The following is a 21,711-nucleotide window of genomic DNA, read 5'->3' on the forward strand; positions in this document are numbered from 1 at the left end:
GTAATACGGTGCAATATTGCCTATGCAATATTATGGATATTTTTTTATAAAGGATGCAAAGACTTCTTTACTTATGTAAACTCTAGGAGCAAGGGAACGAATCAGATTGGTCCCCTTGATATCGATGGTTCTGCTGTTGATAATCCTGCTCAGACGAGATTTTGCTTCTACATTCACATGAGGAATTCTGTAGGGAAGTGGAGGCCATTAACTTATCAAACTAGCTGGAAGCTAAATGATTTTATAATAACCGAGAGCAAAGTGGAGGAGAAATTGTTGAAGTTGAACATAAGCAAAGCATATGGGTTGGATGGGATCTATCCAGTTATATTAAAGGAGATATCAAAAGAAGTAAGCAAACCCTTAGCCATAATTATGATAACTTCCTTGTACTCAAGGGATGTCCCCATGGACTGGAGATATGCAAATGTGTCCCCAACACACAAACGGTGACACGACTGATTATTGACCTGTTTAACTTCGGTTCGGAGGAAAATGATGGAGTTACTGCTTAAAGAAGCGCTGCAGGATCATCTAGCCAAGACTGCAGTTATAGTTCAGACACACAGCATGGTTTATTAAGGGGAAGTCTTGTCTGACCAATCTGATTGGGTGCTGTGATATGGTCACAGAGGAACTGGATGCAAAAAATAATTTTGATATACTGTACACTTGAATTTTAGGAAAGCGTTTGATACCGTTGCACATAAAGGATTGATGTACAAATTGGAACAATGTCGCATTAAGAGCAATTTGCTGATGTGGATAAAGAGATGGTTCAGTGGGATGATACAAAGTGTTAATCAATGGACAGTGCTCTTCGTGGACTGATAATATTAGTGGAGACCCCGGAGTTTGGTGTTGGGCCATTTGCTGTTTTCTGTATTTATCAATGATATTGATGAGGGTAGAGTAGGGTTACTTTCCAAGTTTGTAGACGATACTAAGGTTGGCAGGATTGTTAATTATTGTAATCTCTCTCTCTCTCTCTCTCTCTCTCTCTCTCTCTCTCTCTCTCTCTCTCTCTCTGCTGGTGCAACACAAGCTTCAGGTTTCCTTGCACCATATGGCTAATGATACTCTCCAGAATTAAAACGAAAAAATCGAAAATCTTACATTACAGTAAAAATAATTAAAAATCAATTGAACACAATTACAAATCAAATGAACACAATTAAAAATCAGTCTAAAGCAATTAAAAATTAAATAAATTAATTAAAAGAAATTTAACGAAATAATTGCAAAACGATTTTCCTTCCTGAAGCTGACAAAGCTTTTCGACTGTATGTCGCGAACACAGGAACGAAAATTGCCGAATAGGGGTGAGCATGCTTAAATAATCCCTGTTTATATTTTATGCATCTCATGCCTCCATTACTACTACTACATATGGTGGATAGATCCTCAGATATAAATTATATGTAAATATATGCCTTCATCACGAAGAGAAGTTCTGAAGTTCATTGACCTTCAGAAAGAATATACTTGGACTGTTAATTTAAGGTGAAAAAATTTCTCGTTCAGATTTTGAAGAATTTGTTTTTTCTGGAAGAATGTTTTTTATAGCATTTCCGTCCCATGTAATTGTGATTGTTTTTAATTTGGTGGTGGTTCTGGGTCTTGTTATCATGCCAGCAAGAAGGAACGAGGGGGATGTCCTCATGTGATTCAGATGAGGATCACTGACAGAGCTGGAGGTGGAGAAAAAAAAGGGAGGAACACAAGTGCAATTAAAAAGGTTGTGGTTAGTCTAGAGAGTGCATCTAGGAATAAGTCAAAGGAAGAGTGAAGAAGTTAAGTTCTAAGAAAAGGGTAAGAAAAGAAAAAGAAATATATACAGTTAATGTTGATACTGATGATAGCGTAAAAATGGAATGGAGAAAAATGTCTGAGATGAATTTTGATATACAAAAGACAAGGATTAATCTCCAAAAATTCTTTTTTGTGACTCCATTAAAGTGAGTAGTGAATAAAGCAGTTTTGAATAGTATTTTGGCAATGTGGGGCATGTTAGAGGACAAAGCAAGCAAAATATTTGTTGAAAATAGTGTTGATGCAGGAATTAGGGATTTTCAATCTCTAGCTCGAGACCAAGAACAATTTGTTTCTTATGCTTCCATATTAAGAAAAGGAACAAAAACAGGAGAAGAATACTTATATTGCTTTAATTAACGCAAATAAGGAAGAGATAAAAACAAGTGAAGTGGAATAGAAATTACAGACGAAATAAGACCTGAAATGAAGAAGGTGAAAGCGAAAAGATTAAGGAAGCTAAGGGACAGTGGTGTATTGTTGGAATTAGACTCGTCAGAGGATATGAAGGAGCTGGGAGTAATTAGAGACTTGGGGAGATTGGTTTGCGTGCTGGAGTGCTGAAAAAGCCTGGACTAAAGATTATTATATATCAGGGGTGGCCAGCAAGACGACCTTTAGGAGCCGCAAAAGTGGAAGGAGAACTTCTTAGAGAACTTCATATCTCCCTGCACAATTACCCCCAGGTCCTTTTCATTATCTACCACAGTCAGTGTAGTACCGCAGAGTTGATACGTTGCTCTGGGGTTACTGTTTCCCATATGTAGTCCTTTACATTTGTCAATGTTAAACTTCATTTGTCACCTCTCAGCCCATCTGCTCAACCTTTTCAGATCCTGTTGCAGCAGCATAGCATCAGTAGTGTCCTTAACAACCCTGAAAACCATTGTATCGTCTGCAAACTTGGACATTAAGCTTGATATGCCATCATCAATATCATTTATAAATACCGAAAACAACAACGGACCCAACATTGAAACCTGAGGAACTCCACTAATAACATTAGTCCACGTTGAGCAGTGTCCATTGATTACCACTTTCTGTCTTCTGCCACTCAACCATCCCTTTATCCATAGCAGCAATTTGCCTCCAATGCCACACTGCTCCAATTTGTGCAGCAGTCTTCCTTGTGCAACAGTATCAAAAGCCTTTCTAAGATCCAAGTATATAATATCAAAGTTATTCCCTGCATCCAGTTCTTTTGTGACTGCATCATAATATCCAATCAAATTGGTCAGGCAAGAGCTTCCCTTAACAAAACTATGCTGTGTCTGAGCTATAACTGAATTCTTGTCTAGATGATCCTGCAGTGCTTCTTTAACCAGTGCCTCATTAATTTTCTTGGAACAGAAGTTAAACTAACAGGTCTATAATTACTTGTGTCAGCCTTTGATCCTCCTTTGTGAATTGGGATTACATTTGCACATCTCCAGTCTATGGGTACCTCCCCTGAGTCCAAAGAAGCTCTCATAATTATGGCTAGGGATTTGCTTAATTCCTTTGCTGCCTCCTTTAATATAACTGAATAGATCCCATCCACCCCAGGTGCCTTTCTTGTGTTCATCTTCAACAATTTCTCCTCCACTTTCCTCTCACTTATTACAAAATCATCTAGCTCACTGCCAATGTTTACTTCACCTACGACATTCCTCTTCCTGAATAACTCCTCATGTGTGAATGTAGATGCAAAATACTCATTTAGTTTGTTAGCCACCTGAGCAGGATCCTCAACTGTTGAACCATCAATATCCAGTGGACCAATCTGATTTATCCCTTTCCTTCTTGAGTTTAAATAGGTAAAGAACTCTTTTCTGTTTTTCTTTGCATCCTTTGCCAAGGATTTCTCATAATCTGCCTTTGCCTGCCTAATCTTTGTGACAGACCAGCTTATATCTATCATAGGCTTCCATGTCACCCATTAATTTGTATGTATCCCATGCATTTTCCTTCTCTGCCATATGTCTCATTAGTTCAACTGACATCCATTTAGGCCTGAACCTTGAACAGTATTTCTTAGTTGGTAAGTAAAGCCTGGTAGCTTCCAAGATTAGTTCTTTGAATGCTTCCCATTTTGAATTTCCTGTTGGTAACATCATCAGTTGGTTCCACTTTATAGAATTTAAATAAATAAATAAATAAATAAAATCTTTATTGTACAGTTCACCGGTACACGCAGGTACCACGACCATACAATACCCTTCACGGCACCATGCCAGGGGTTAACAAGCGGCAGAGATAATAAAGGAATTGTAAAGATTAATTATAGGTGAATTATATGAAAAAAAAAAAAAAAAAAAAAAGTACTCATAGCAGATAACATTGACTTGAAAGGAAAACTAATACAAAATAACAAAAATAACAAATTGTGATAACAAAAGATTTTCCTCGAGTCCACTTTTCTGAGAGTCTCTTGCCCCGCCATAACGATCTCAGATCAGTTGGTAGTTCTGGAGACCACGTGCAGATCTAGGATGATCCGTCTATACTTTTTATCATCTATGATTTTAAATAAGTCAGCATCCAGGGATTGAACCAGATGGAGCTTCTGATAAGGGACGAACCGATCTTTCAAATGTAGTCTCGAAGGAAGAGCAAGAAGCTTGGGAGTGGAGCGGAGACCTGGTTGGGGAATCCGCCAGCACACGGTGTCCCAAACGTTGGGTGCTGAGACTCTCCCAGCAATCATTTTTACGGTGAAGATGAGTCTTCTCTCGTGCATTAATGCTGAAAACCAGGTTAAATTCAGCGCGTTGGCCATCGGTGTTGTGCGCTGCTGTGGTGGGAGATGACACGTCCAGGTTGCCCACTTCAGGAGCCAGTATTCAGCGGCCTTTAATGGTTTAATTGTAGTGTCTGCAGCTGAGCCCCACAACTCTACTCCATACAGTACACTTCCAAAAATCATCATCCTGATATACATTTCTATCAGGTTTGTGTTGTAAATGTCTAGCAAGTGCTGCTTGGCAACCCACCGTCTCTTGTTGAATTCACGTTTCTTGTTGAATGAACTCTGTGCATTCTTGTTGAATGCACAGAGTTCTTCTATATGGTGATGGAATCGTAATTTTCTGTCGAAGATTACACCCAGATCTCTTTGCTTTTCAACGCAGGGGATCGGGACTCGTCAATCGCAGGCTGAATTATGGTTGGTATGGGTTTAAGTGAGAATACCATGATGGCAGATTTCATGTCTCAGACCATCTCGGTCGCCTTTACGAAAGCAAAAACCCTTCCCTTTACCTCTGATGGTAGTTACTTCCTTGAGTAAATCCCACTTCAGCACACTGTGATCACTGCCACCTAGTGGTTCGTGTATCTGCAGATATTGAAGGCTAAATTAAATTCAGCCTCTGTTGTTACATCTGCCTCTTTAATAAACATTGGTAACCTTGGTTTGACTATTAAAATTTTCTTTTAAAGATAATGTTTTAGATAACCTTAACACGGAACCAGCAGGAAATTGTTGGGTGAAAAACTGATTCGTTTCGTAATGGCGCTTAAGATTACTGGCCTTGAACTGTGACAGCGTTACACAAAAGACACATTGAGTTACCGCTTCTCTCCACAAATACAAACTCTTCTTCCCACTTTGCCTTAAATCCCCTATTCTCGTCTTCATGTTTACGTTTTCCAGAAAGCATAATAACTTTTAAAGGGCCTCACTTATAAAGAAACTAATAATGTTCACACAAATTAACTCGTTCACTGTAAAAAAACTGATTGAATCACACGTACGTCTAAAGCGTTTTATCATAGAGATGCTACGCAGGACAGATGGAGTTATCGGCTCAGGGGTAAAGGCAAATTTCCGCACATCTATTCTACATCTGTCTTTTCTTAATTTGAATTTATGCCCCCTTAGGTTCGTAATCTGAACAAGTGGAAGGATCCCATCAGAATTCAGCGTGCTGAACCCATTCAAGGCCTTATACACCTCAATCAGATTACCGCGCAGGTGCCTAGTCTCCAGTCACTGCAATTTGCAGAACTTAAGCCTCTCTTGGTAAGAGGATCCCTTCATTCCCCTCACCAATTTTGTTTCCCTTCTCTGTACACGCTCAAGCAAATCCACACCCTTCCTAAAATGAGTCCTCCAGACCTGTATACAGTACTCAAGCCGTGGCCTGACCATTGCCTTATACAAAAATTTGTACAAGGGAACAATCACCTCATTTTCCCTGCTAGCAAAATTCCTATATATCATTGACAAAACCCCATGACCTGCCCTGGCAGCCTGTCTGCATTGCTCAGAAAACTTCATATCTAACTGCACAATTACTCCCAGGTCTTTTTCTTTTTCTACCACCTTAAGTGTAGTACCACACAGTTGGTGCATACTCTATAGGTAATACCCGGCCGGCCTCCCCTTCGCGAGGTATGGTAAAGTCGGGCCCCATTAGGGGCCCGGCGGCTAACAGGCATTGAACAAGGGCACATCATGCTACATACCACATATACTTTTAAATCCCTGGCTTGTCGGATGCAGTGTACATATGCGGAGATGGGAGAAATACCAGGAACCGTTAGGCCAAATATACCTATACGTCATTTTTGGAACATTGTTTTAGACGAATTCCTCCACACCAATCTGGGAGACGTCTCCACCCAGGCGTATGCTGATGATCTGATTCTTACCCTAGCGGCCGACTCCCATAGACAACTAGAAGACGCAGCAAACGAAGCCCTTATGACTCTCCAATTTTGGGTTGAATAGCACCACCTGCAGATTTTATCAGACAGGACCAACTAGATTTTACTGAAGGGACCCGGCCTCCCCTAATTAAAATCCAACAAACGACCATAAAACTATCCACAAAGCTGAAATACTTGGGAGTAATTCTAAACAGAAATTTATCATTCATCCTGCATCTGATTCATCTCCACCAAAAAAAATAAGCAAATATAGTGCCATGGTTAACAGAGTTTCTCGGCAAGACTGGGGCTTGAAACGGCTAAAAATAACCCTTTACTACAAAGCAGTATTTGTACCGATCATCACTTATGCGGCAGAAGATTGGTTTCTCAAAGCGACAACTGCAGTAAATACAAGAAAATTAGAAGCAATCCAGCGCACCATCCTTCTTTCCATCACTGGAGCTTGCTTCACGGTCAGTACACATGCCCTGCAGGTGTGGCCAGTGCACTACTCCTGGACCTAGAGGTAGTCAAGTGCGGATTACTACATTATCTGTCCATGGGCAGATCCCTTACCTGCATTGACTTCACCACCGACCCTGCAAATAGTGTGTGTGGAAATGGGGCCAAACCACAAAAGGATCACCATTAACCTATCTCCGACGGAACCTCTGTCCCATGAATAACGCCAAATCACACCAGATATCCAAACTGGACTCTTTACCAAAAGTGACACTAACCCTGCTCTCTACTGCCAATTCCTGATGGCGATCTACAGAGTGTCTCAAACATATTGGTACAAACGTTGAGGGGAGGTTACCTAAACGTTTGTACCCCCATCTCTGCGTAGTTTACATTGTGGGTGCACCAGTTGACTGGAAAAGCCAGAGATTTAAAAGTGTATGGACTTTGTATATGTGTGATGCCTTGTACCGTTGTTCATCTGGTCATTTAACCGCTGGGCCCTTATTGAAGCCCAACGTTGCCCCACTTACGCCCCGTGGAGGCAGACCAGGAACCCAGTAGTCTGTTTCACTCTGGCAGGTCCTGCCACTTAATTTCTTGAGATTTCGGCGGCTAGGACCTAAAAAAAATAATAATAATACACCCTGTATACTAGGAGAAGACAGCGGGCCATCTCCCCTCCCCTCTGCCAAGGAATAGGAGTGAAAGCAGGCTGGTCAAGGTTACTAGCCCAGATCGCCATATGGCTATGTGGCAGCAATGTGCTGCTGTCATTTCTCTGAGCCCTTGCATGGTAGTCTTGTTCAGGTTGTCAAATGCCTGTGCTGAATGAGGTTGTCACTGTGATTTCTTTTTTATTATTATTTATATATTTTTTATAGAACCCAGCCACTGAAATCCCAGGAAATTAGGTGGCGGGAGCTGCCAGAGTATAATAAATTTCAACGTACACTTGGCCAGCCTCCTCGTAGGCATAGTACGGACAACGTCGAGTCCCATCAGGGGCTCGACGGCCAATAGAACAATGAGCACAACATACTACACAACACATGATCCACACACTTTCAAATCTCTGGTCTTGACAGAGTACTGTCCCTCGATACAGCGAACACTCGCAGAGATGGGAGAAATTCCTGTTGCCGTTTGACCCTCAACATACTTTGTATACTGGGCTCCCTTGCCTGGTACCTTTTCCTCGGTGGGAGGAGGAAAAGTTCTGTTTCCTTCCCTCCCCCACCAACCCTTATCCTTCTCCTGGTGAGGTACAGGCCTGCCTCATTGAACACTCTGGTGGTCGCCTTCTGTATCGTCCCCACACTTGTCTTTTCCTCCCCCCAGTTTTCAGTCTCCCCCCGACTCTGCCTAAAACCCCAACGTATATCCCACACAAACTGCAAAAACTGAGTTTCGTCCAAATTAAACCGGATAAACCTCATTTGGCTTTTTTAATTGCAGCGAGTTTTTTTTTTTTTTTTTTTAAGGACCTAGCCACCCAAACTTCACGATCCAAGACCCACACACTTTTAAATCTCTGGCATTTACAGCAAACTGTAACATATCACAACATAAACTACGCGGAGATGAGGGGGAACTCCTGGTGCCACTTGGCCCTAAATACACTTAGACTGACTTACCTAAACATCAGTCTGCGCAGGTTGCAGTGGTATTCACCGTCCTTCCCACACCGGGTGGAAAAGGCTCAGGGTTCGAATCCCGTCGATGATGCGAGGAACTTTAATGGGCTTTTTTTCACTCCATGGTTGAGTTAGTCGGCCTCAGGCATAGATAGCAAGGTTTCCCTCCCAGAAACGAGGGTTTTTCGTCCTGCAAAACAGGCAAATCAACCAGAGAACACACAATTTAGAGACAAAAAAAAAAATAAACGGGCATATGTAAATATTTACGGGAGACCCTAATATAATACCTAAATTGCTGACCAGGTACACCCTCTCATGGCTACCGCCTTCCCCTTTGGCGGTGCAGTCTTTCAACAAGATAATGCACCATGCCACACAGCCCGGATTGTTCGAGACTGATTCGGGGAACATGAAGACTTTCAGGTATTGCCCTGGCCTAAATCCCATCGCGCATCTGTGGTTTGTGTTGGAACAGCAGCGTCTCAACCACAGACCTTACAGGAGTTAAAGGATCTGCTGGTTACGTGTTGGTACTAGTACCACAAGACACATAAATCTTGTAGCGTCCATGCCTCGCCGGGTACGAGCTGTTTTAGCTGCACGTGGAGAACTAACGTCATATTAGGTAGGTAGTCATGTTTTGGCACATTGGTGTATATACTTTATTATATATTGCCAGTTCAGGGAAGAATTACCTCTATATCCGGAATATATTGAGAAAGTGTGTTGAGAAATTGATAATGGGAATCGATTCAAATCCAGTTCTGTAATGTGGGGAAGTGAGAGTGTACTGATAGTCCAGATGAAATAATAGACGTGTTTCTTATTAATCATTTGAATGGATTAACAAGTTGGATTGGATCAGCCCTCTACAATTTCTTCTTTGCAAGGGGAGTCTAATATTGATGTTACATTAACACCAGACGTAATTTGGAGAAAGATAAAAAAAAATGTAAATCTAAGGAGGGCTGGACAATGAGAGCACAGGTGTATTTATTTTGAAATACAGGATGAGAAACAAGGATCATGAACAGACCTTAAAAATAGGATAGCAATACTGAGTGGTGATATTCTCTTCTTCAGGGATTGCAGTTTGTACTGCATCCTGATTACCATCAATTAGCTCAAGTTTGAAGATGAAGTTAACTGGATGTTAAAATATTAATAGACAAAACTTGGACAGCAGCCTGGCAGAGGAGAGGTCAATGCTGATGTTTTTTGGGCAGCTTCCAGGAGTTCTATGAGGAGGTGCCAGAATTATAAGAGCTGACTTGGTGGACTGTTTGGTTAACTGAGGCAAAGTAGAGTTGTACATGCCAAGAAGATGTATCAAAGAGCAAAACGATTGAGAATATTATAGGAGATTGAAGTTGCAGTACGTGCAGCTGAGACAAGAGTATACAGGTATGATACAGAAAGAAAAACGGACATCATGGCAACAATGTGTGTTAAATGAAAGAGGATAATGGAGTTTCCCATATCGGATGATGATCGAGAAGATTAAAGTAGATAAAGTGTACTGTGATAGATGAAGGGAGGAATAGGAACATATGATTGGACATCTTCTATGGCGAATGTGCTCTCCTCCTTGTTTTAGAAGATCGAGAGGGGTTAGATAATGAGGTTCAAAGAGAAATACCGATTAAATAGAGAATATGAAGGAGATGGAGAGAAGCAGGACTTTACACTAGAAGAATTGAAAGTTGCATTAGATAAAACTAAAGGATAAGGCACATGGAAAAGATGGAATTTTGCCATAAGTGGTGAAGAGATGTTAAAAAGCAAAACTCCATAAATGGTGAATGTGAAAAAGTACTGTCATGAATTATTACAGATGCATAATGATTGTTTAAAAGAAATTATTTTCCCGGTGCAGTGGAAGGAAGCCAATATAAAGATATTGTTGATAAGTCCAGATAGTCCTAAGAGATCCCTCTTAATATAAATCAGAGGCTATTTTTCTGGAATTAGGCAAAGTATTTGAGAGACTGTTTAAGTTATTAGCTGTAATAATGATAAATGCCTGGAAGTCAAGAGAAGAATAAATTTTGGATGGATAGCATTCAGGAAATATAGTCACATACTGAAGAGCAATATCCCAGTTTGTCTGAAACGGAAAATAATGAATCAATGTATACTCCCCACCATGACTTATGGAAGTGAAACTTGGCCACTCACCAAAAGAATGGAAGAGAAGCTAAGAACTACACAGCGAAGAATGGAACGAATTATATTGGGAATCAGACTGTTAGATAAGAAGAGAAACACATGGATTAGGCAGCAAACTCAAGTAAAGGACATTCTTATCAAAACTAATGAACTAAAATGGTCTTGGGCAGGACACATAGCTCGAAGACATGATGACAGATGGACTAAGAAAATAACAGAATGGTACCCAAGAGGAGCTAGAAGAAAACCTGGAAGACACAGGCAGAGATGGATAGATGAAATTCATGAGTTTTTGGGTAGTAAATGGATGGCCAGTGCTCAAAACAGAAGGAACTGGAAAGTTGCTGGAGAGGCCTTCATCCTGCAGTGGATTGAAAATGGCTGATGATGATGATTTGAGAGACTATCAAGATAGGGGAATGTGCAGCCATAAGCAATTTGGCTTTTGAAGAGGTACATCTACTGAGATTACACTACAGCGAATTGAAATGATTCCTGCTTAGCTGTGGCTCATCCGCTCATGTTGTAGAAGAGCACTCTGCAGGCTTTCCTAGTGATTACCTTTCTGTTCCCAAAGTGGGCAGAAACAACTAAAGAACATAACAGCAAACATGAAATATCCGAGCAGATGCAGGTTTTTTCTGGCCACTTAAATAAATTCTGTTTATACTCCGTGACGACCAAATGGTCAGAGTTCACAAGATAGACAGAATACAAGAAACAGCACCGTATTCAGTAGTCACGGGCTTGAACCCCGGTCACTCAAGGCACGTGTACTTATACACCCACGTGCCTGACCACCAGGCTATGGCGGCCTTTAAGAATTGAAAGTTGCATTAGATAGAACTAAAGGATAAAGCACATGGAAAAGATGGAATTTTGCCATAAGTGGTGAAGAGATGTTAAAAAGCAAAACTCCATAAATGGTGAATGGAAAAAAGTATGGTCCTGAATTATTACAGATGTATAATGATTGTTTAAAAGAAATTTTTTTCGGTGCAGTGGAAGGAAGCCAATATAAAGATATTGTTGAAAAGTCCAGATAGAGTCCTCTTAATATAAATCAGTGGCTATTTTTCTGGAATTAGGCAAAGTGTTTGAGAAACTTTTACAGAGTTTTGAATCATTAGTGATACAAACTGCAAACCAATGTTTTGGAACAGTCCTACATAAGATACTACACATGCAAATATACAATTTTTTTTTTTTTTTTATGAAAACCCCCAACACGAGAAGTAATAGAACCTATAGTACTTAGTACCGTACTTGGATTGGAAGTTGAGAGAAGACAAAATATATTTGTGGACTTGAATTTCTATAGACTAATTTTCAGGAAATTCAAGTCTATGAGACAGCGAGTGGTGGAGAGATGAGTCATTAATTAACCTAACTGCCCTCTTTTGAATGGAATCTAGAAGCCTGAGAGAAGTTTCGGGGGCACCGCCCCAGATGTGGGAACAATATTCCATGGTAGGGCGGATTTGCGATTTGTACAGAGCGAACAGCTGTTTGGAAGAAAACTAACGCCGAGAGCGAAAGAGAAAACCAAGTTTTTTAGATACAGAGGAAGCAATATTTGTAATGTGCTTGCGCCAAGAGAGAGAGAGGTCAGGGTAATCCCCAAAAGACACATCTTGCCAAGAAATCGGAGTGTCACCAAAGATAAGCATAAGAATCCTTTTTGCAAGATATGACAGGACTGAGTTTTAGAAGGATTGAAATCAACTAAGTTGTCTTTGCCCCACTGGAGACTGGCATTTAAGGAATTGTAGCAGATATTCGAAAAGTTGAAGCTGATTGAGCAAGGCAAGTTTTTTCAAAATGGAAAGTGGAATGCCATGTGCTGTCAACTGCAAAACTATGGATAGGATTTCCAGTCAATGGAAGGTCATTAATATACAAAATGAAAAGAGTGGGGGGAAAGAACTGAACCTTGGGGAGGGGGGAAACCAGCATTAGTGGAGAAGTTAGAAGACAGAGAGCTATCTATCATCACCCTCAGTGAGCGATCACAGAGAAAACTGGATAACCAATTACAAAAAACAGTTGGCAAACCCTAAGATTAGACCTTTATGCCAAACACGATCAAAAGCATTTGAGATGTCAAGAGCAACTGCTTGTTTCACCAAACTTCTACATTGAATTTGTCCATAAATGGCTAATTTAACTCTCAGCAACATGTTTTCTCAGATTTTGGATTAGCTGACATTAATATCAAACTAGAAACCCAATTGAAAACCATGGTAGATGAGGTTGTCCTCTTTATGCAAGTAAAAGCTTGAATGGAACAGACACAAATTAGGGACAGTAGATACTGCTCTTTTACAGATCCGTACGATAGCTCCGAGGTTATAGTTCTCGCATCCATACCCAGATTCGAATGCTATGCTGTTAATCAGCAATTGATTTTTCAGCTTTTCTTCTTGGCTGTCTCAGGCATGATCCCCCCTCCCCACCAGAAACTCTGTTTTTCGTCCACCAAACCAGGTAACGCGACCAGAGAATGCACAAGTTATGGACATAGGCACAAATGGTCTTTCTCGGGTGACTAATAACACTGCTCGATAAAAAAATTAACAGAACAAATTTTTTCATGAACATTTTAATGTGAAGTGCAAATATTAGAAATAATAGGCATATCCTGGCATGCAAATTCCGAGTATTCAATGAAAATCGATCTCCCATCTTACATTTTGCATATTATTGCCTATAAAAACACACAAAAAAAAACGTTTTTTGCCTTGCTCAGTAGGATAGCCACATTACTTACGATGGCAAGTCGACGTTTAGATAATTCTTTGAGATGGCTGGCTGTTGCAGGAGTTGAAGCTGGGTAGTTGCAGGTGGAATGGCTTAATGTCACAATATCATCTTGGTACTAAGGCAGCAGTTTCAGGCGACAGGAACCATTACAAGATGAGATGGCCAAGGTTGCTGAGGGCTATGTCAATCAGAATGGACAGCCATCTGGCTCTAATAGCAAGACAACCCTACATCCTGTCACATCAACTGTCTCTTGAGGTTGCTGCAGCCACACATGAAAATATTTCTAACTGGACTGGGTTAAGAATGCAAGTGAACTCTATGCAACGAAGCCAGTGGTTTGTATGCTATTAACCCAAAACCAGCACTGATCTCTGGTGTCATGAACAAGTTACTGTGCCCCAACAAATGGGACAGTTCTCTTCTCTGATGAGTCCTGTTTTAACCAATTCTAGATGTTATTTCATCTGGAGACAGGAATGTGATACTGTCCTCTCCAACATTAGAGAAAGGAACACAGGTAAGAGGCATGTCAGAATAACAACAATCACATGCATTTTTCGTAAGGGTACCATAAGTGCAGAGGTACCAAGAACAGATCCTTGAACCCTTTCTAGGTGTGCCATTGGCCCAGATTTATTTTGCATGCCACTGTACATAGAGCTCAAGTGGTAGAGGAATATCCTGAAACTGAAGATTAGCATAAGGCACATGATGCAAGAAAGCAAGCTTATATAGCATCAGCCAAAACAAACCAAATCTTTTAATTTCACCCATCCACTCTCCAAATGTTTGTCTAGTTCTGCTTTGAATCTATTTAAGCTACCAGAATAGAATTTACGCTGTTGTAAATAATCTTATTACTTAAGATTATTTACGACAGCGATTTCCAAACTAGGAGGCACGCCTCCCTGGGGAGACGCAAACTAGTGCAAAAGGAGGCACGAACGACATCTTCATATCAAGCATGTTTCACCCCTAGGCCTGTTGGAGGGAATCATACAGCATACTGTCACGTGACCATATTTTTGGCAGCTTTTAACTTCTGTAATGTAAGCATTTTGGTAATTCTCATACCTCTATAAATGTCCAAAGTTCATCTCATTTCATCATTAATCCATGTGGCACGCCACCATACCAAATTGTATCCCCCTTCATCGTAAGCTGCAAAAGTTACATATTTTCTACATTCTCTTTTGTTGAGCAGTATTTTTTGTCCTATAGACACTATTCATAAAATAGTACACTAAAATTAAGGACTCCAGACATAATCAACTATCACTGAAGAGTGCTCATGAGAACTCTCTTGGCAAGGTACCATAGAGAATATACTCAACTAGATTAGATGTCCAAGGTAGGATCATCCATGACCCTACCTTGGATGCAACCTTTCAACAGACCAACACCAGAGAATAACCTACTGAGGTGAAAATTCACATCAGATTTTTTTTTTTAACTTCAAAATGAAAATGCTTACTTTGAAAAACATTAGTTAAATGACTAAGATGGAATGAATATGAAATTTATTAATTTACTTAGTTATCACAGATTGTAATCTGTCATGCTTCTTATACTTTTTCTTGCCACGAGACTAATAATTTGTTAATGAATATGCATATTGTATGCCTGTAAATTGTCTTAAGACCACTTTCTCTTCGTAAAATGATAAGTCCACATAACGGACAGAATTTTTATTCTATTACTCCTGAAATTAGTTGCTCCATTTCAAAATGTCCGAATAAGTTGCTGTGAAGTTTTAAATAGGATCTATGCCAGACCTTTCCAAATGGGTGGCAAGTGACATATCCCCACCAGCTGCAGAAATAATTCAACACCTGAAACTTAAAATAAAAATACATTTACCATAATTACCAAAATATTTTAATAGAAAGTTTATTGCAACTCCACATAGAGTTTAATGACTAGGGATACCATAATACCATCCACAGGACAGGTGCTACAATATGGCTTTACATCATTAATGCCATTAGGCATTAAGAATATTCAAACAACAAAAATTATGTAGGCTTTATATATATATATATATTTTTTTTTTTTTTCCCAATGCAAAAAGATAACATCAAGACATTAAATCTAGAGATATGAAAGTTCTGGTAACTTCAATTATTTCAAATTTGAATCTGAAGGAGCAGAGAAAGTAAAAATATGTACAGCATTCATTAAGAAATACAAAAATACTTCTAGGTTTCACAATGCAGTTAGGCGCTCAGTTCGGGTAGCATCAACATAAATAAATATCCCTACACATATAGTAACATTTCTCCATGGACTCACTTTAAACAAATAACAAAAAGTCCACAAAGTGTTTAAAAAAAAAAAACCGTTCCCACGTTTTTTTTGTTTGTTTTTTTTTATCTACACAACACTATACATTATCCGTTTTTACAGGATCCAGTCTAGCTGGAGATCAATTTCAGTTCACCTGAACAGGCAAAGGTTGTTCTGGAATTAATGAATAAAAAAAGCTAGAGATAAAAGTCCAAGCTGTGGAAAATGGAGAAATCCCTTCAGTGGTTTCCTGAGACGGTCTAGAAGGATCAGCTTGATTATTATCAGCTTCGGTCTGTTCCTGGACTGCTTCACCCTATTTTTGTAGAAGAGAAAAATATTAACTCTACAGTAATTGAAAAAATTAGTGCATATCATGTTAGTTCACAGTAAATCACCGAAGTGAAATGGCAATGTTATATATTGCCATTACAAATAATGTTATATCTCATACTGATACACGAGTTTTCCTGATACAGTCAGTCCTCGTATAGCACGATAGTTGTGTTCCTAGAAACCCTCGTGCAATGCAAAATCATGCAATATAAACAACAGGCCCTATGGGAAAAATGGGGTTAGGTGCTGACAACCCAAGATTGAACACACATTTGTAACGAAAACATTACCAAACACAATAAATAATCGTAATAAAATACTTAGGTATTTTATCATGACTATTACGTAATAAAATATTGCTACTGCTTTTGCTTCTATCGTAAACAAACTTGTTTTTTGTTTGATTTTCTATCCAAACAGATGACAGCCGTTCCATCTCTTCCAATTCTTTGTGTCTTAATCTAATGGATTTTAATTACACTTTGAGTTGTTACTGCTATGAAAGTTGTTTTTATTTTCTCGGCGTTGCCTCATTTAGGCCTGTAGCACATGCAATATCACATGATCTTTCATTTCGCTCAAAGCGTTTCACAATTTCATATTTTTTCTCAATCGACAGAGGCAGACTGGCCCATAAGCCTTACCAGGGAAACCCCAGTGGACTGGAGGCTGGTGTGATTTTGGCCATAAACGCTAGTATGAGGTCACTTCAAATTTTCCCAGGTAAGAATTTTTGACCCAGTCTGCCTCTGTTTATCGATACTGCTTTTCTTTTTCTATGAATCTGTAGTGTATTCACCAAGACGCTTCCTTTTCACACCTTTTATGTATTTAACCCATTTTTAGGAAATAAAGCACAATTACAAAATGAGGAGACACACTTGATACACATAAACAAAGCTGCTTGTGTGTAGCAACTGAATAAACACCACCGAAGGCAGAGACACTATGAACACCTCACTAGCTCACATTTTACTAAGGCACATTTCTGGGGGTTACTACCATAAAACAATAAAAACAATTTCCAGTTGCGTTTCTGCTAGTGGAATCTGTTATAAACTGGTAGTAAACTCGATCTAATTGCATTTGCGATAATACCGATAGCTGGAATTGTGTGGGTTTTTATGCTATTATGGTGAAATGTTTCCCCTTCACTGATATAAAAAAACAAATACATTTTCAGAATCTTCTTTTCATTCCTATCATGTGTTCAATTGGGGTGATTCCGCATTCTACTGCCATTTCTTGTAAACACAAAGGCGAATCGTGCATAAGCGAATTCGGTTCGTGTTATATAAGGTATCGTTCCCCTATTTATAAATCGTGTATGATCGAATTCGTGTAGTGTAGACATGTGTTATATGAAGACTGACTGTATTACGTTACCTCAAGTAAGCAATGCTTCACCAGCAGAGAAGATTAATGTCACTTATTCTTGACAGATAACACCAACCAGACAGCACCATTAAGGCTTTTTGGCCTCTCATTGGTAGACAGGTAGGTACCCAGTGTGACAACCTGAAGTTCTCCAAAATATGAGAAATACCAAATGGTTTCTCTTCAGGCAACAGTATAGACTAAAAAGGTTTTAGGACTAAAAGATCAGACTATGGAAAATCCACTAATCGAACAAGTTAGTGCATAGCATCATGCCAGTTTGTAGTAAATCACCGACATAGGTGAAAGGCATCGTTTTTGTTGTGAATGCCTTGATATTGCATTACCATGAATAAGCAATGCTTCACCAGTGAAGAAGACTAATGTTACTTATTCTCAGCAGATACCACCACCTAAATGGCACCGTTTCAAGGCTTTCTGAGCCTCTGATCAGTGGGCAGTAGTAGTAGTAGTAGTAGTGGCACATGATGCAAGAAAGCAAGTGTAGGAGCTTATGCAGCATCAGCCAAAAAAAAAAAAAAAAAAAACACACCATTCCCTCCAAATGCCTGTCCAGTTCCTCCTCAAATTTATTTAACCTATCAACTTCCACAACGACAGATGGAAGTTTCTTCCAGCAATTAACCACCCGCTGGCTAAAGGCAAATTCCCGCACATCTATTCTACATCTGTCCTTTCTTAATTTGAACTTATGTCCCTGTAGGTTGGTAATCTGAACAAGTGGAAGGATCCCATCAGAATTCAGCGTGCTCAACCCATTCAAGGCCTTATAGACCTCAATCAGATCACCGCGCAGGTGCCTAGTCTCCAGCCACTGCAATTTGTAGAACTTAAGCCTCTCTTGGTAATCCCTTGTACACGCTCAAGCAAATCTACATCTTCCTAAAATGAGGCCTCCAGACCTGTACGCAGTACTCAAGGCGTGGCCTGACCACTGCCTTATACAGAGGGACAATCACCTCCTTTTCCCTGCTACCAAAATTCCTATATATCATTGACAAAACCCCATGACCCGCCCTAGCAGCCTGTCTAGACTGCTCAGAAAACTTCATATCTGACTGCACAATTACTCCCAGGTCTTTTTCATTTTCTACCACCTTAAGTGTAGTACCACACAGTTGGTACGTTTCTCTGGGGTTACTTCTACCCATATGCAGTACTTTGCATTTGTCAAGGTTGAACTTCAGTTGCCACTTAGCCCATCTGCCCAAATTATCTAGATCCTGTTGCAGTAGCACACTGCCATTACTGTCATTAACAACCCTGCCAACCTTTGTGTCATCTGCAAACTTCGACATTAAGCCTGATATACCTTCATCAATATCACTGATAAATACACAAAACAACAGTGGACCCAACACCGAACCCTGTGGGACTCCACTAATAACATTAGTCCACGAAGAGCAGCACCCATTGATTACCACCCTCTGTCTTCTCCCACTTAACCATCCTTTTATCCATTGTAGCAACTTACCCTTAATACCATTCTGCTCCAATTTGTACAGTAGTCTTCCATGCGCAACAGTGTCAAAAGCTTTCCTGAAATCCAAGTATATGATATCAAAATTATTTTTTGCATCCAGTTCCTTTGTGACCACATCATAATAACCAATCAAATTTGTCAGACAAGACTTTCCCTTAACAAACCCATGCTGTGTTTGAATTATTGCTGCAGTCTTGTCTAGATGATCCTGCAATGCATCTTTAACCAGAGACTCCATTATTTTACCCGGAACAGAAGTTAAACTAACTGGTCTGTAATTACTCGTGTCACCCTTCGATCCACCTTTGTGAATTGGGGACACATTTGCACATCTCCAGTCCGTGGGAACCTCCCCTGAGTCCAAGGATGCTCTCATAATTATGGCTAAGGGTTTGCTTAGTTGCTTTGCCGCTTCCTTTAAAATAACTGGATAGATCCCATCCACCCCAGGTGCCTTTCTTATGTTTAACTTCAACAATTTCTCCTCCACTTTGCTCTCAGTTATTATAAAATCATTAAGCACACTGCTACAATTTGATAACCTTCTTCCATTTTCAAATTGTAATAATTCCTCACGTGTGAATGTAGATGCAAAATACTCATTCAATTTGTTTGCTATCTGAGCAGGATCATCAACAGTCGAACCATCGATGTCAAGTGGACCAATCATATTCATCCCCTTCCTTTTAGAGTTTATATAAGTAAAGAAATCCTTGCTGTTTTTCTTAGCATCTTTTGCCAAAGATTTCTCGTAATCCACCTTCGCCTGCCGAACCTCCTTTGTGACCTGATTACAGACTAGCTTATATCTGCCACAGGCTTCTGCGTCACCTGATAATTTATATGCATCCCATGCATTTTTCTTCTCTGTCACGAGTCTCATTAGTTCATTTGATAACCATTTAGGCCTAAACCTTGAACGATATTTCTTAATCGGTATATAAAGTCTAGTAGCTTCCACGATTAATTCTTTGAATGCTTCCCACTTAGAATTTACTGTTTGTAACATCGTCAGTTGATCCCACTGTACAGAACTTAAACTGTCTGAGACCACTGTACTCCCCTTTACGGAAGCAAAAACCCTTTCCTTTACCCCTGACGGTAGTTACCTCTTTGAGTAAATCCCACTTCAGCACACTGTGATCACTGCCACCTAGTGGTTCCTTTATCTGCAAATTCTTAATACACGAATGATCACTGCTGATAACCAGATCAAGAGTGTTACTTTCTCTGGTTGCCTCTCGAACATGCTGCTGCAGAAAACAATCATCCAATAAATCCACAAAAGTCTGACTAGTGTGCGAGTGACCAACCCACAAGTTCCAGTCAATATCTGGGAAGTTAAAATCCCCCTTAATCAGACATTCTGATTTACTGGCCCACTATTTCTCTGTACAATTGTTCATTGTACTCATTCGAGTCATTAGGCCTATAACACACTCCTACTCTTATTTTTCCTTTCGCAGTGCTTATCTCACACCAAACTGACTCAACAGAGCACTGTTCATCTATATTAACTGGGTGCACTTCCTTTGTTTTATGTTTTTCTTAATTAACAGCATAACACCCCCTCCCTTTCTGTCCTGTCTATCCTTTCTGTACACATTGTACTCCCCAAATTCCAGTTCTGCATTCCTTATATCTTTGTGACACCACGTCTCTGCTATCCCAACAATATCCGCCTTTGATGTCTTGACCAACACTTCAAATTCATCAAATTTATTTACTATACTTCTAGCATTGGTATACATGCAAGCATACATGCTCCTATGCCTATTCCTTGTTACCCTAACACATCCCATACACCCAACTATTCCATGATGACTGCCATCCGTCCCTGAAACCCCCAACACCCCTCGCTCCAGGGCGCTTCTTATTCTAATAGAAGTTGTGCAAGAATCACCTTCACCTCTGCCTGCGGTTACTGTTAAACTATTAGTCTTTGTATCCCCCCAAACTAGCAGTTTTCCGACCCACCTAACACTGCCTCGATAGCATCAGCAAATATTCTTGCACCCTTTCTATTTAAGTGTATCCCATCCCTGTAGAAGCAATCTCTCCTGTTAACAAGTACAGTCCAGGCTGAAAAAAATTCTACCCCTTGAGCCTTGCACAATCTTTCCAGGGCCGAATTGATCGACAAGGCTCTCATCATATACTCCCTCCTATCGTGTCTGGGCAGAATTGCAGACACTTTCAAATTCAACCCTATTTCACGGCTTTTTTTCAACAGTGACCTGTACTTGTTGAGTAATTCCGCCGGTCTCCTACTCTTAATATCATTAGTGCCAACGTGTACAACTATATCACCTTTTGTGCCCTTGAAAGATGATATCCGCTCTACAACGTCATCAACCTTTGCCCCTGGCAGACATACCCTGGTCCTGTTCCACCTATCCTTTTTACAAAGGATGTTCCCCGTTTCCCTGACAATAGAGTCACCAACAACTACTAGTTCCTGTGGGACCAGCGCATTCTGCCTTAGGGGTTGCCGCTGTGTTGCGTGATGACCAAGTGCAAGCTCTGGCGTTGATGTGGGCAGCTGAGAGCCTGATGGGCCCCTCAATTTAGATCTTTCGAGGGCATCCACCCTGTCCTTCAAACTCTCATATAGGCCCATAACAACGCTGAGTTGTCGCCTGATTTCCTTACACTCCTTACATCGCGCACACACAAAGACATCCCCCATGGCAATATCATGTTCCGTTCCAGAGAGTTCGGCAA

The 21,711-nt window shown here is 40.2% G+C and overlaps 1 protein-coding gene across 2 annotated transcripts in view; it reads right to left on the minus strand.

Moving 5' to 3' along the window:
- Nucleotides 1-15,346: 15,346 nt before the first annotated feature.
- LOC150082443 (homocysteine-responsive endoplasmic reticulum-resident ubiquitin-like domain member 2 protein) overlaps nt 15,347-21,711 on the minus strand; it is an 82,200-nt gene continuing 75,835 nt past the window's right edge. For both annotated transcript variants that reach the window (XM_090378615.1, XM_090378614.1), the window contains exon 9: nt 15,347-16,086. In XM_090378615.1, the coding sequence (XP_090234741.1) occupies nt 15,916-16,086 (171 nt within the window). In that variant the 3' untranslated portion in view covers nt 15,347-15,915. The remainder of the gene's footprint in view (nt 16,087-21,711) is intronic.

The sequence above is a fragment of the Mastigoproctus giganteus genome, chromosome 7 (assembly GCF_048544385.1).
Source record: "Mastigoproctus giganteus isolate SK-2022 chromosome 7, ASM4854438v1, whole genome shotgun sequence".
Classification (NCBI taxonomy): Eukaryota; Metazoa; Arthropoda; class Arachnida; order Uropygi; family Thelyphonidae; genus Mastigoproctus; species Mastigoproctus giganteus.